At 40.5% G+C, this 14,889-nt stretch overlaps 1 protein-coding gene across 2 annotated transcripts in view; it reads right to left on the reverse strand.

Annotated features, from left to right (window-relative positions):
- The window catches only part of ITGA2 (integrin subunit alpha 2), a 69,112-nt gene extending 54,861 nt beyond the window's left edge, over nucleotides 1-14,251 (reverse strand). For both annotated transcript variants that reach the window (XM_030511784.1, XM_030511785.1), the window contains exon 1: nucleotides 14,121-14,251. In XM_030511784.1, the coding sequence (XP_030367644.1) occupies nucleotides 14,121-14,166 (46 nt within the window). In that variant the 5' untranslated portion in view covers nucleotides 14,167-14,251. The remainder of the gene's footprint in view (nucleotides 1-14,120) is intronic.
- Between the last annotated feature and the right edge of the window lie 638 nt (nucleotides 14,252-14,889).

Consider the following 14,889-nt stretch of genomic DNA (forward strand, 5'->3'; position numbering starts at 1 on the left):
GTATTTTTTTTCTGCGAACTCCCGTGTTTCAGCAACTGCATTATTGCAGTGTATACCACAGCAGCTAGAGTGTAGGAGTATAGCTGCTTATATACTTCTGCACCACCATTTTATTGCTCCTAGTAGGATAAAAAATAATACATGTTCTGACTGTGCACCTTTAAGCCTGAATGTGTGGGAATTCTTCTGTATCTATAAATGACATGTCTAATGATGGCTCTAATGCCTTCTGTTTGCTGCCGTTGAAGTACAAGCTGAAGCAAGTTTATTGAAGTAACAGTTCATATTAGGTACACCCAGTTCATAATTGGTTTGATTTTGTAAGCAAAGCTCACAGCTTAAAGTGAGCAAGCAGAAAATGTCTCTTGGTTAATCAATCACTTAATGTCAAGATTATAACAGTTGTCTGATTGTAACCCCTTATTCAAACAGATTTTTTGTTACACTGGTTAATCTAATTGGATGAGAAAAAATTAAATCAGATTTTGCGTGTTTTGTTACTTGGTTTGTGAAATGAGTTTATAAAAGTTTAATAAATGTGCTAAGAATATTATTAGCTTGCATTTTGTGACATAAGTGTCATAATAAACACTTAATTTCCAGTCTAAATAGTAAAATCGACTTTTCAATCACTTTATACTATATTGCAAAGGTGATGCTCCAATTTCAGATGGCAATATATGGCAGAATCTTGTAATCATACAGACTCAGTTATGCCACGTCTCATCTCTCACAAAAACACCTGGTCAAATAGAGGCATTTACTGCTGCTGTTATTTATAGCTGGCACAGTATGAATTAAAAAGAAGACATGATGGAATTTGACCACTAAGTCTATAAGGATCCACCTCACGCTACACATTAGTTTTATATTTATCTAGTATTAACTTTGCCAGTAGGAAACTTTACAATGAAGGAAACGTCATCACCTTTTTTCCCTAACGGTGTGATGTTTGCTTCTTTGAACAAGTATTAGCAATAGAACAGAAAAAGTTTGTTACATAATGCAGCTAAGCGACCATTTGTCTTTATGAGTGAACATTCACACCACTAATGGTGCCAGGAGAGGGAAAAGAGTGAGCCTTTGCTGGCAGCTCCCCACAGCTCAGTATCACAGACACAGGTACAGCCACTGCCCCTTGCGCCATCTCTAATAGAACAGTGGACCCTGTCAAACCCAAAGATCAGCATGCTGGGCGATTTGAGGGTGGAAGGCATAGTCACTACAGAAGAGCAAGATCATGACCTGGCATTAGGGTAAAACCAAGATAGTACTACACACATACTTGCATGGGATTTTTTAGTCCATGAATGGTTTGGAAGAGGCGGGGGTGTGGAGAGTGTGTCAAGAAAATCCTACTGGATTATTATCTGCTTCCTGAAGCAGTTTCATAGATTGGCAGCCAATAAAATGTGTACTGCCTACATTGCCTTAATTGCTCAGTCTAGTGTTTTTAAAGTAGCTATTCTTTCCAGAAGAGGGTATTATTACTTTACCCTTTATGTTAGTATGCTCCAACAGAGCCACTACAAATTCCACAATGAAAATTTTCCCCTTAGTCTCAAAGATTTCTTCCTCCAAAGAACACATATCAGCACGGCCCTAAAGCCTGTCAGACCCTGCTGTAGGCAGAGAAAAGACAGGGGCAAGAGGGCTGAGAGAAGTCATAACTCTTGCTTTCCACTGGTTTCATGTCACAACAGATTGTGCACACTGTTTCAAGCTTTCTTCATAACTGAAGTATTTCTGAGGGCTCTCTTTGGGGTGGATTTTCTGGTGGTTTGTACTGTACAAGGTCACACTGGATCTCCTCAGTTGTCAGGGAACTTGTAAAAAACTTTTTGCCTCTCTCCAGTACCCAACTGCTTATTTTTTTCATCCCTCTGCAAAAACTTGCAGAAACTGGCTCACAGGTTCCAAAGTTAGTAAAGGAATATACGCACTTACAGATCCCGCTTGCACTATAATCACCTACTATCCTTGAAATATTAGGCAGAAGGTGGAATGAAGACAGGAAGGGAAAGTAATAAAGTTATGAAAGAGGGCAGTCAAGTAGTATTTGCTTCATATTAAATGTATTTAGTATTACTTTTCTGCCTTTTTTTTAAACAGCAACAACATTTTGGTGTAAGAGTAAAGTTACTCCCTTATTATTCAGAACCTATGTTATCAGACCAATAACCCAACTGTAATTAGTCAACTGTTCTTACAGAATGAGCTTTTTAAATTATGGATTGTTTTAATAAATCCATTGTGTTTTGAAGGTTTTAGACAAGACTGTAAATATATAAAAGAGAAAACAATGCATGCAGTTACTTTATTCCATTGAATTGCAGTACAGATATTCTTCATTGCGGCTTTTTTCAGAAGCCACTGAACAATTTTCACTGCAATGAGCTTGTTCAAGGAAGGAGCAAGTCTACCCAAAAAAAGAAACCACTTTCCCCCACGCTCCCCCCCCCAACATATAAGTCTTGAGCCTGATCTGCTTTACTGTAGTGGTACATGCATTGTATGAGTTAACAAGTAATGACACAAAATCAAGTTCTTTTCATGTAAAACAGTTCTATATTGGTTGCACTGTTTGAGGCTTTTCTGTAAATGAGCATAAATATGAAAGACCTTTTTGGTATATCTTTAGCATACTTGGTCAGGGCTATGTAAAATCCAACCCACTTCATGGAAAGGTATATTACCCTTTACCCAATATGGTTAATACAAGTAAAAAATATTTTTTCATTAGTTTTCTCCTGTATATTTACTTCTCTATTTTATACTTTTTTTTTGTTTATTTGGGGTTTTTTCCAGTATATAAACACAATGGCAAGTAGGTATCTTCAGCTCATGTACTGCAATAGCAGTTTTACAACCACAGTTAATCTGTTTTGTTTTAAATCAAACAGCTTTCTTATTGAAAACAACCTTCTAAATAAAGACAACGTCAACCTCTGACAGGAATCAAAAGGAGCCGAGAATGTGATTGGCAAGACACTGGACTTTCTGTACTAAAACTGAGTTTCCTTCAATCCTCACTTCAGTTACTTTGTTGATATTTCATTATGTTTACAGAAGCATTAAAAGGCAAGTCTTCATTTTACTGCTTCGTGTATTTGTTTTACTTTTATCTTAAGATGGACATTTTCTTCACATTAGAAATAATATCTCAAGCTATTTAATAATTAACAGAGATTATAATGTTTAGTGTAGAAATAAATTATGGGCCACAAAACCCAAACCAAAACAAAAAAAACCCCCACACACCCAGAAGAAAGGAAAAACAATGCCTCATTTAGTAACAATACTCCCTCCAGCCCCTCTTCCTCTGCTCCCCTCCCTCCATCAAGTTTGCTTGGTTTAGTTGGCCAACTGCTTCTTCCTGGAAGTAGGTCAGCTTCCAGGCTGAAAGCCTCCAAGAGTGTGAGAGCCTGAGTCACTGCCTTTCAATTACAACTGTTTATGATCCAAGAAGCTGCACTGAAGAGTTACCAATAACCTGCTATAAAAGCAATCCAAACATGATATGACACATAAATTGTGAATGAAAAATTGGAGAGGCTGGGATAACATGACCAGGTGCTGTTCTGGCACTGCTGCAGAGTAAGAGATCTAATTAAATTTACCCATGACTGCACTAGTTGCCCCAAAACAGTTGTCTTTTTCCTGATAACTCCCTATTTGTAGCCCACACATTGCCCTCCTTGGGGCAGACAAATAAACTGCTCTTCATCCGGAGTTATGAAATCTCAACAATCTACTGTACACACAAGGACTGACTCCAAAGAAATGCTTAAAAGCAGTTCCTGCAGGACTGACAACTTCCTGCATGTTTTTAATAAAGACAGCAAGTATTCAAGCCTACTCAAATTTATTGTCCTGGCATGTTTCCATCATTAAGTTCAGTGGGAAAAACTTTCTTTTACAGAAAATTCACATAAATGGCATCTTTTTAATATGACCTGCAGTTTTTCTTTTATCTTGGTACAACAAACAGGATTGTTTCTACTTTGTCCTTAGAGTACCACAATTTGTTCTCAACAATAGCACAAAGAGATTAGAAGTACATGAGGCTAACAATCTGTACACACATATGTTATATATGCAGTTACGTCACTGACTTCACATATAATGATGATTAAAAAACTTCACACGCTTCCCTATGATAAAAGCTGACTTTTCAACTGGCCTTTCACTCCAGCAAATTCTCTTTCCTTGTGTCCACATTATCAGTTGTTGACCCTTCTTTTAAACCACCAGTATTTCCAAATATAGTCAGAGAAGCATACATCACATTACAACTGTAAGGGAGGAAATGCATGTCACACATAGCAACCAATGTGACTGCTATCTCTATACTTTATTTGCCACATTTGCTCATCTCAGCTTGTATGAAAACATGTTTGTGCACAGACAAAAATGCTTATTTCACACAGGTCTCAAGAAGATGAGAAGGCAACCAAAGGCATCTGTATTTCCCTACCCATACCACACTTTAGGGCCTTTGAAAATTTCAGTGTATTATACCATATTAGTGTATTATATTATATCACTGTTAAATGTGACCTGGAAAGGCTAAATTCGAAAAAGGCTGAGGGACCTGCCATCACCATTGATCCCCCTGCTGCTCCAGTGTCATAGCCTGCAGCATGAAGACTGCAGCGGCTCGAGAGTGACACTACCATTACGCCGTTTAGGACACGGTGTTTAGGACCCTGTTCCTCCCTCACAGCTCCTCAAGGGCTAGCCAGACAACCCCAGAAACAAGAACAGTCTCATCTGTAAAAAGTTTGCTACATCAGCTTCCTGCAACAAGAAAACCTCCACAGGATATATAATACAATAGTTGGAAGAGCTATAATTGTCAGAACTTTTGTTTTCCTATAGCAGACTTAACAACCTAACAACTATTCCTCCCCCCTGATTGTAACGGGAGCTCTTGGCCTGGAAGCCTGAATGGTAGGTAGATGGTCTGAAATTCCTCCTTAATACACATTGAAATGATCAATTCTGGCCTAAATGGAATTTAGGCTCACTAAAATGAGGAAAATAATCCAAGAAACCCAGACTCCAGTAGCTGCCTAAACCAGAATGAATTTAAAACTATCTGACATAATATAGGTTGCATAGCGCAAAGTTGCATAAAAATTTAGAATATGATACAGTTGTAGAAGTACCCATGTCTAAGAGCAAGGTATCCTACCCTATTGTAGGCTCACTCTGGTAGAAGCATTGCCTCCTCTGGCCAGAGGCAATGAATGCTTCCCAATGAAATAATTTCTCCTGTAAATGATTTAACTGAATAGCTAAATAACTTCTTTTTATGCACTGCTTATTTACCAAATGTGAATTGCATGAGCAGTCCAAACAGGCCAACTCAGAACTCCTCCCAGCTAAGTGCCCCATACGTTAGGCCACAGGCAAGATTTGTCTTTGCTTGTCTGCCTGGAAACATAAATGTGCATCCCAGGATGAGCTGAGACCTGGTTTCAATATCAGATAGCGCTTCTCTTGACTACTTTATTGCCTGGTAGCAAAGACACTTCTGGGAAAGTTTGAGAGGTGAGGCTACACCGCCATGAGCCTTAAGGAAGAACCAAGCCCACGTTTTTCGGGTGACTATTACCATCACTTCTCAGGTAGCTACTTCATGAAAAAAAGCTGAACTAGACACCTACCTCCCAAGATTCTTCCCCACCCTTGACCTCAGGGGAAGGAGGCACCTCATGCAGGTGCCTGAGAAGGATGGAATTCAACTGCTCCCCTTGACCCATTATTCAACTGCATGAGCCTTCCTGCTTTGCAAGCAAATATTTTTCATGCACTTTAAAAGCGCCTCAATATCTCTGCTGCACCCGAGGCACCTAACTCTGCACTGGGGGGCAGGGGAACGAGGTTTCAGGTGCAGGGGGGCTGCAGCATGCACTATCCCAGTCCTCAGCCCGCTCACCAGAGTCTGGATACCTGTGGTCACGTCAGTGACTGGCTATCTCTAGACAGAGTATGGAAAAAAGTTATCTTTGTTTGTAAAATGCAGCCATTGTACATTTTGGGGTCAGAGAGAAGGACCCAGGTACATTTAAGAAGAGTTTTCTGGAGATAATGCTTGCTTCCACAAAAGCAGAACAGTTGCTTTTTGTCTTCAGAGAAGCGAAGTCTATTGTAGCTGTCAACTTCTCAGAAAGACAACTCCAGAGACTCTTAAAGTTTGTTGGGTTTTTTTGGTTTTTTCCTCCTGCTCAATATGATGAACTGGCTTTGGGTAGTTTGGAAAAGAAAACAAAAAAAGAGCAAGTAGAGACACTGAAATGAAAGGATATTTCGCTACAGTCAAATGAACAACTATTATTAGCAGAGCTTCTAAAGGATTACTATAGAAGCAGTGCTGCTGGATTTTTTTTCTGTTTATTGTTTTGCTTAATTAATTGCTTATCTTAATAAAAGAGTTACTTCATTTTCAGTAATTTCTGCTGTTCTAAATTTGACCTATATGTATTTTAGCATATTTAAATGGGAAGTCTATTTGGTGAATGTACTTAGTGTCAGGACACTTAAACTTTTCTTTCACTTAGAAAATTTTCATTTGAGAAATTTCAGATAAATCTGAGTTTAATATCTATTAATCCAATCAGTTCTATGTGCATTTGAAGTATTGCATATAAAGACAACTAAATTTTATGTTGCACAGTAGGAATACTGGATTAAATTGCTCTTCTGTTCAGTATCAGAGCACTACTCTTACTGTCTTATGATAGTTTACAGCTAAGAAAATAGAATCCATGAAAAACTATTTAAGAAAATGTTGTGCCTTTCTTCAGTTAGCAATTATCATTCTCCTCAAACAGAACATGCAGGCACAGAAACTTTTGAGTCACATACCCTCCATTGCAATGATATTTGGTAACCATCTAAGTCACACTAGTTGCTGGGAGACAAGATACCCCACTTGCTTCTGTTCAGACAGGTGTATATAAAGGGGATTCTTCTGTGGTTTACCCTCCTTATTATAGCAAGTTGCTATTAAGAAACAAGGCCAGTAACTCGACACAGGTTGCCCTGATTTGGACACCTACGTAGATGTTCACCTAACTGTCAGAACGGGGCCAGCCAAGAGTAAATTTAGGCTTAAAGTCCAGTAATTTACTGATTTGTTGTTTTAGCAAATTATGCAATGAAGTAGTATTTTTTACCTGATGTGCTTTTGCAGTTGAAGGGAGATATAAACACAACAGTCACAAGAACTGAGAAGTTATGAGAAGTGGCTGCTGTGTATGCAGAAAAGGTAGACAGCCTGTTAGCTAATCCTGTTGTCTCACCTGTGGGCAGCTGCCTTACTCCTGGCAGCATAAAGCATGATACAAACACTTCCCCCAAAAAGTGTTGGATTCACTGCTTCTAGCAAGGACAACCATCGGTGCAGTAAGCTCATGTGAGCCAAGCGTGGGTCTGCTATTCCTCATTCAGGCAAGATAAAAACCTGATCTTGCCACCAGCTGAGGCAGTTATTTACTGGGTAATCCAGTGGGTAAGGCAGCCTGGGCATCTGCAGTCTTATTACTGCATATAGCTTTGTGTTGCAGCCTTAACACAGCACCAACTGCTGCCATCTTCCTTGCTTTTATACTATATTTTCACTTATTTATTACTTTTTTATTTATATTTTGTCTGTTTATTTTTATTACTGTTATTATTTTTATTTTAATGTATTTAAATATTTATGTATTTATATATTTATATTTGAGATGAATTGCTAGAGAAGCAGACAGACTGGTAAATAGATAAAAGGTAAAAACGTAATGCAATCTTTCCCCACCACCACCCTCACCCTCAAACACCATTATTTCCTTTGGTATTTCTACTGCGCAATATGCTCCTTTCCAAAGCGTCTGTTAACAGTAATTTTTCCCAAGATTTCTTTTTTGTCTGCTCTTTAGAAATAACCAACAGTATTAGCCAAGGAATTTGCATGATTAAACAAATATCCTGTATGAAATAAAGAAAGAATGACGAACTTAGAAGCAGGATTCAAAGGGCAAAATAAACCAGCAATAAGGCAAGAGAGTTCCACCAGGGCTGTGCATAAGTTCCAAGCCCTTCACCCTGTCTACCAATAATGTGAAAGGGACGAAAGAATCCGTGACATTCATCATGTGTGACATTCAACCATGCAGATGTCATTCGGTTATACGCAAGATGTCTTTGCTCGTCCTACATTCAAAGAGTCTGTGTTGATCTTACTTCTTTGCCTGTATAATTCCTCTTTTAAGTCCTGAATAATATGTGAGTCTTCTCAGATTTTTTTAAAAAAATCTGCCTTTCCAGGGGAAAACAAACTCTCTGAGGGTCCTATAATAAGTCCTCTGAGGGTCCTATAATGCTCTTCAGAAACTAATTCAAAGTAACAATTACTGGCACTCAGAATATTGAGTTTATTTGGCAATTCAGAATTCCCAACCTGATTTGGAAGCAATGGAAAAGCTCACACAGCTTATGTTGACTCCACTAGATGTCTAGTACTCTCCACCTCCAGAAAATGAGTGCAGCATGAGCAGGAAGAACATTATCACACATTGCTTTACAGGGATACACACTTACACTCAGCTAATATAGGCAGAATGTATCATTTATCCTGTGTAATTCACATTAATTTATTTTTATTATCCTTTTATCAGCACCTAGAGAAGAGGTTATGTTCATATAACTGTTTAGTACAGATACGTGTCAGTTTTTCACCTAAAGGTTTATAAATAAAAATCCTTCTCCATTACCTTTTTTAACAGAAATGAAAACCAAGGCTGAGACAGTTCTCTGATGTCCTTGTCTAATTTCAATGGGAACAGTACAGCCAATTTATTTACACAAAACTAAGCTTATCAACTTGCTTTCCCTTGCTGTATAGGGTCTGAAATCCTAACGCAGCACAGTATCACGGGCCAGAGATCACTATGTGAAAAAGAAGTCCTAAACATTAAAACTGCTAATAGAAATGTCCTAAGCCAAGCAGATAACATGTGTTGGTATGCAAGTGCAAGGCTATGCCGATGAGAATCCAGCCTGTGTCCCGTCTGCATTTCAGCACGGTCACCATGGAAATGGGAACTGGCCTGCACAAAGCCTAACAAAGGGAACCTTTAAATGAAAATAACAACACTGCATAGAGACTGCCCAAGATTTCTGCTGGGAAAAATGACTTGCTTTACTTGTCTGAAGATGTGGAAACTCCCTTTTACCTGCATTAACGGTAAGAGAGAGCATTTTTTTCACATTCAGCTGTTCGATGTTAAGCTATTGGCAGTCTCAGTTATTAGCCCTCATAAAAATACATTACATGAAGTACACACAAAACCCACTTTCACTCATTCAAAATTAACAATAGTGAAGAAAGACCACAATGAATAACATTTATATTGTGGCTGAGAAACACAATAAACCCAAGAAGTATTAGTCCTTTTACTTCTTTGCCTTCTTAAATGAAAATTCTGTGTCAGTGAATCAAAAATCAAAGAACAATTCAAAAATTTTTCCACAGCACAGTTAGAACTTGCTGGTAAGATCTCATGCTGACTTTGCCTAAATTATGCACAAATAAATATTAACTGTTAATGTGTTTAGGAGTGTGATGGTAATACCCTGCATGCTTTCTAAAATAAACATCACTTGTACAAAATACAAGTCCTGTAATACAGTATGACCGAAGCCTTACTTCAATGTGCAATGCTGCGAAAGGCAAAACTCCAAAAATAATACATAATAACACTCCTACTACCTGACAAACTCTCTTACAGTAGGGAAAACTAGAGAAAGTTTTAGTTTAAGAAAAGTTCATGTTTGAGTTGTGCTTTCAAACAATCTCCAGAATTTAGAATTACTTTTTAACATTAAGACTACTCACAAGTACAATAATAAAACAGCAAGGTGACAAAAGACAAATAAGGAAAAAGGCAGAAATTAATATGGGTTGTACAACTTTGTTGTTGTGTGTGTGTGTATGTGTGCTATGATCATACACGGCATTCACCTGGACTTCTGGCTTCATTTATTGCACCAAATGTGCAGTTTTCACTTGCTATTCAGTTACAAGTTTAGTGCTTGGAGCTCAGTACATGGCCTTGTACTTTTTATGTATGCTATTTCAACCTACTGAATTAGCAGCTTCCTTGTGGATTCACCTCTACATATTTTGACCTCGAACATATAAGTATTTGCAGATGTCAGAGAAATTATTTTCAACATTTAAATGAAACAAGAGGTCATCTTTAACTCCATTAAAAAAAAGAATTAAATAAAAATTCATGTCAAAAGTATTTACCACTTCTGGTTATCTAGTCATACAGCTAAAACCTTATTTTTTCAGAATACTTAGCACATTCAAAATGCAATTTCCACTGACTTCATTCACAGCTGTGAATACACAGCGGCTTTGAATGGCAAGATACACTTCCACAACCAGCTCAATTCAGTGAAAGTGACTTTTCCAGCTTCCCTCCCTCCTCTGGCCATGAGTTCCAACTGTCCCCTGTACCAGCGCTAACAAATAAATTGCTCAAGCGAACAGGATCATTTTAGCCCATCTCCAAAACTGACCTGGCCCAAAAAAGGGAAAAAAATATTCAGGCAAATGGGTCCCTGACGGGTTCCCCAGACCAAGCCCCAGTGGTAGCACAGGACGCTGGTGGGAACATACTATCAGGGATGGACGAAATGTCCTTGCAGCGTCAGCCCCACATTCAGGTCAGCTTAACCAGATCGTGAAAACGCAGCTTCAGTTTTGAGAACCCCTGGCTGAGCAAAGAGAAAGAGAGGAGCACAATAGGTCCAACCACGTGTCAAAGATCTGATTTAAATGACTCGCTCGAAACCGCACTCAGCTTTTGCGACAAAAATGGAGAGAAAGAATCCAATTTTGCACGGGGGGCAAAAACATTCCTTTCTCTTCACCCCACCTTTCTTTCTTGTTCAAAGAGCACCTTCTGATTTCAAAACTAAGCGAGGCAGGAGTCTCAGCCTCTTCTCTGATCACACTACCTTACCCTGTCCACAGGCAGCAACAGCATGATACATTGGCATACAGAAGGGACAAATCCAGATTGCTAACTTATGTTGGGCACTTCCTACCTTTTGCATGTTAAACTCTGTTCTTTTATCACAACTTTCGTCCCAGTTTTAACAAAAATGATCTTAAGAAAAAGACTACATTAGGGAGGTCCTCTCCTATCCCTCTGTACAGCTCTACAGTCCATTGCCAAGAAGGTCCTGAGCACAACAGGATGTTTTTCATCAGCAAGGGTCAGATACACACCAAACAGAAAAAGGGTTACACTTGGAAATTCTGGATTCTACCCAAAGTTTCAGAGAAATTCCCCTCCCACTTTCAGATAGAGCTGCTTTCTCCTCCAGGGTGCCAGCATCCCACAGGGAGGCTTGAGGACTCATGGTCCTCAGGTGGTATACCTGTGACCCAAAAAGCATAACCCTTATTTAGCTGTGATTTTTCACTTCAGAGTTAAATAGTGTGAGGGACGCATGCTTCACAGAGTGGGGCTTTTAAGAACATACCAGTTATTCATATCCTGGGTTATGGGACGAAGGTGCGTGGTGGGTTAGAACGTGGAGGCCTGCTGAGATACATTAGGCAAGGCCACACTAAATTTGGTTTCCTTCACTATGCATGATCCTCCAATACTACCACTTGAGAACTGACCCTGAAGTGAATTATTCTCATAAAAGGGAGAACAAGCAGATTCACCCAGAGCCCAGGAATCAGCTAACCAGAACAGATAATCAGCAGACCAGGATCCAGAAGCAAACTGGAAAGCAGAGTGTCTCAAACAACATTGGAGATATTGCTGCAAAAATACCAAATAACATGAGCACACAAGAAAGAAATATTTTATGTTTGCAGGTGTAGATATAGACCTCACACAGAAACAGCTCCATCCCACTACACCACCAGTAGCAGATGAAGTCTGACCAAGCTTCGCACCAAGGACAGACAGAATTTATGTTAGAATCAAGCTGATAAAAATACATTTATTTCCAGAGGAATTCAGTTTTACAAAGATTTGTTACTTGGCCAAATTTTGGTAGATATTCAAGACAATGTAAATAGCATCTTCTTGCCAAATTTCAAATATCTCCTCTGAAGCATGAGGGCTTTCCAAAGAAAACATTAACCAGAATTGAGCCCAGGAAAGCTACTGTATTTTCCACTGGCCTCACTCTCAGAAAGAGCTGGGCTATTTTGGCTCTAATTTTTAAGAACAGTCTAAGGAAAAAACTAGATGCTTAAAATGTAATTAAAGAATTAGATATAGCAAATGTATAAGCAGCTATGAGCAGTGTGTTACAACAGAAGCATCAAGCTTAGTTATATAGGTTGCCCTATTAAGTCCTTCCCTTATTGTTATTCCTCTTAACACAATCTACTTCTGTATGATATATACTTTTTGGTCAACAAGTAACAAGGCTGGTAGCTAAATCGTATTATCAAAATGGTAGTTCTTTTGCATTTCTATTCATTTCTTCTTGTAGCATCTACAAAGTTTTAATAACTTTCCAAACACAAAAGTACACAACATCAATGAATAACCCCGACCTTTACTAACCATTGCATTACCTTCAGTTGAATTTGGAGACACAACTGAACAATACCCCTATGTGGTCCATTTAATATAGCTGATAATTCAGAAGTAAATACACTGACATAAAATCAAGTTTAAAATAAATTTGGAGTATTTTCTTGAAGTCTGGACTAATTCAACTAAGTTAGCCCAATTAAATCCAGGAATACTGTCCTTGAAAGGAAAACAGTTCAGTAGAATTCAATCAATTTAAAAGTTATTATGGGAGAGCTACAACAGGACTCCAAGTCACTCAGGGAAAACTCTTCTGCCTTGAAACCTTCTTTTCCCTACTACTACTTCAAGATCAAAAAGGCCGAAGTATTAACTAAGCAATTACATCCACTAATATCAAATGCCACAACACATCTGAAATCAAAATCATGACAGCTTTCAACTGTAAAAATGAAGACAAATCATGGGTAATGCCTGAACAAAGCAGACCTATCCCACATCTGTCAGTCTCATTGCCAGGGGAATCCTCCTCTCATAATCAGTCCTTATCATCTGCTTTCAGCACCGCTCTACAGACCTTTGCAAGTCCTAAGATCCCATGAATTACAGGGCATGTTAATGGTCCTGATGTGACTGTAACCAGGAGAAAAAACAATGGATTAAGCAAAAGTGCAGAGTGAATGTTTTGCCCATTGATACTTTAAAGAATTTTTCTTAAAAAAAAAAAAAAAATTACCCGCTTGTTTGTATACTGTGTATCTCATCACAGGTTAATATTTTTGTATTTGATTTCATACCCTGGAGCCTCACATTCCACTGCAGCGCTTGCTATACTTACGAAAAGAACAAGTTAGAACAGCTCATCACAAGTGAAACTCATTTTTATGCTGCTTCTTCAGTGACTTGCTAATTAAGGGTTTGTGAGAGCATACAGTAATATTAAAACTCTGCAAGTGCTTGGGAATTTGCTCATGGCAAGTGAATATGATGGCTTATAGCTCCCAGGAAAATATATGTAATGGTAATTTAGTCAGCCAAGAGAAGGTGCAAATGGTTCAAGTTTCCCTGTCCTCTTCCAAGGAGCGACATTTGCCCAGTGGGGTGGGAACAGACCTAAAGGACTCTTGCAAAATAGGAACAGCGTTCACAACGAGAACATCATCTTCCTTTTTAAAAAGTCATAACGACCATATAGCCGTAAATTCACACATCAGACTGCACCATTCTCTCCACCCCAGCACGCACAAGCTCCATTCCCCCGCAAACTCCGCGCCTGTCCAGGAGTTTCGGGGTTTAACCTGCTTTAAAAAAGCCGCCGATGCACCGCGCTTCACACGCAGCCACAGCCACACACGCCTCTGGCCCAGAAACCCCAGAGGCGCTGGCAGCCGGGCACCCACCGCCTGGCTTTGCTCCGTCCCCGGCGCCGCGGTGAGAGGCGGCGGCCGCAGCCGGAGGCAGCCCTCCGCAACCCCCGCTCCGCACCGGGCGCGGCTGCCACCCCGCGCTCGCGGGGATACCGACCTTCCCGGGGCAGGGAGACGGACCTACCCAGAGCAAGGAGCAGCGGCGGAAGCGCCGCGCCCGCGGAGGCCATGGCGCGCTGCGGTGCGGAGCGGTGTGGAGGTCAGCCTGTTGCCGCTTTCGAGCGGCCGTCTCCCAGCGCGGCACTGAGCGCTACCTGCTCCTGCCGCCCCGAAATACTCCTCCTTCTCCTCTGCCTCCTCCTCCCCTCCACGCCCCTTGCGGCCGGAGACAGCCCCCGCCCCGCTCTCCACCGCACCCGGGGCGCTGGGCGGGGGGGTCCCGACGGTCCCCTCCGGGCTCCGCACCTGGTTGTGCCCTTCGGTTCTCCCCTGTTTCAGTCCCTAGGGGAGACACCCGCGGCCGCCCTGCTGGGGCTGCACAGGACAAGGCCGCCCGCCCGCTGCCCGGCGCCGCGCTGGAAGGAGGCATCCGGGGCTAGGGAGCCGGGCCAGGGTGCCCCGAGACAGGGCTTTGGAGGGGTGGAGATGCCTCTCTCCGAGTTTTGAAGTCAGGAAAATGTGGAACCGTGTTAAGACGTGGACTTACGTAACAGTGTAGAGTATCTGTCTTCCTCCAGTATTAAATTGCACATTTAGTGGCAGTGACTCTCTATCTTCTCCTTTAAATGAAATTCCTGCAGAATATGTCCTCAGTTATGCAGGAGTTCAACAGGGTCCAGGAAGCATGCCATAAAACTGATCCAAAGTTGGCAGTGGTGGGGAGGATGTATTGCCTATGCAGAATAACTGCCTACGTTGGCTGAGGTGTCATGCCAATATCCAGAGAGAAAATG

This window comes from Strigops habroptila, chromosome Z (genome assembly GCF_004027225.2).
Source record: "Strigops habroptila isolate Jane chromosome Z, bStrHab1.2.pri, whole genome shotgun sequence".
Classification (NCBI taxonomy): domain Eukaryota; kingdom Metazoa; phylum Chordata; class Aves; order Psittaciformes; family Psittacidae; genus Strigops; species Strigops habroptila.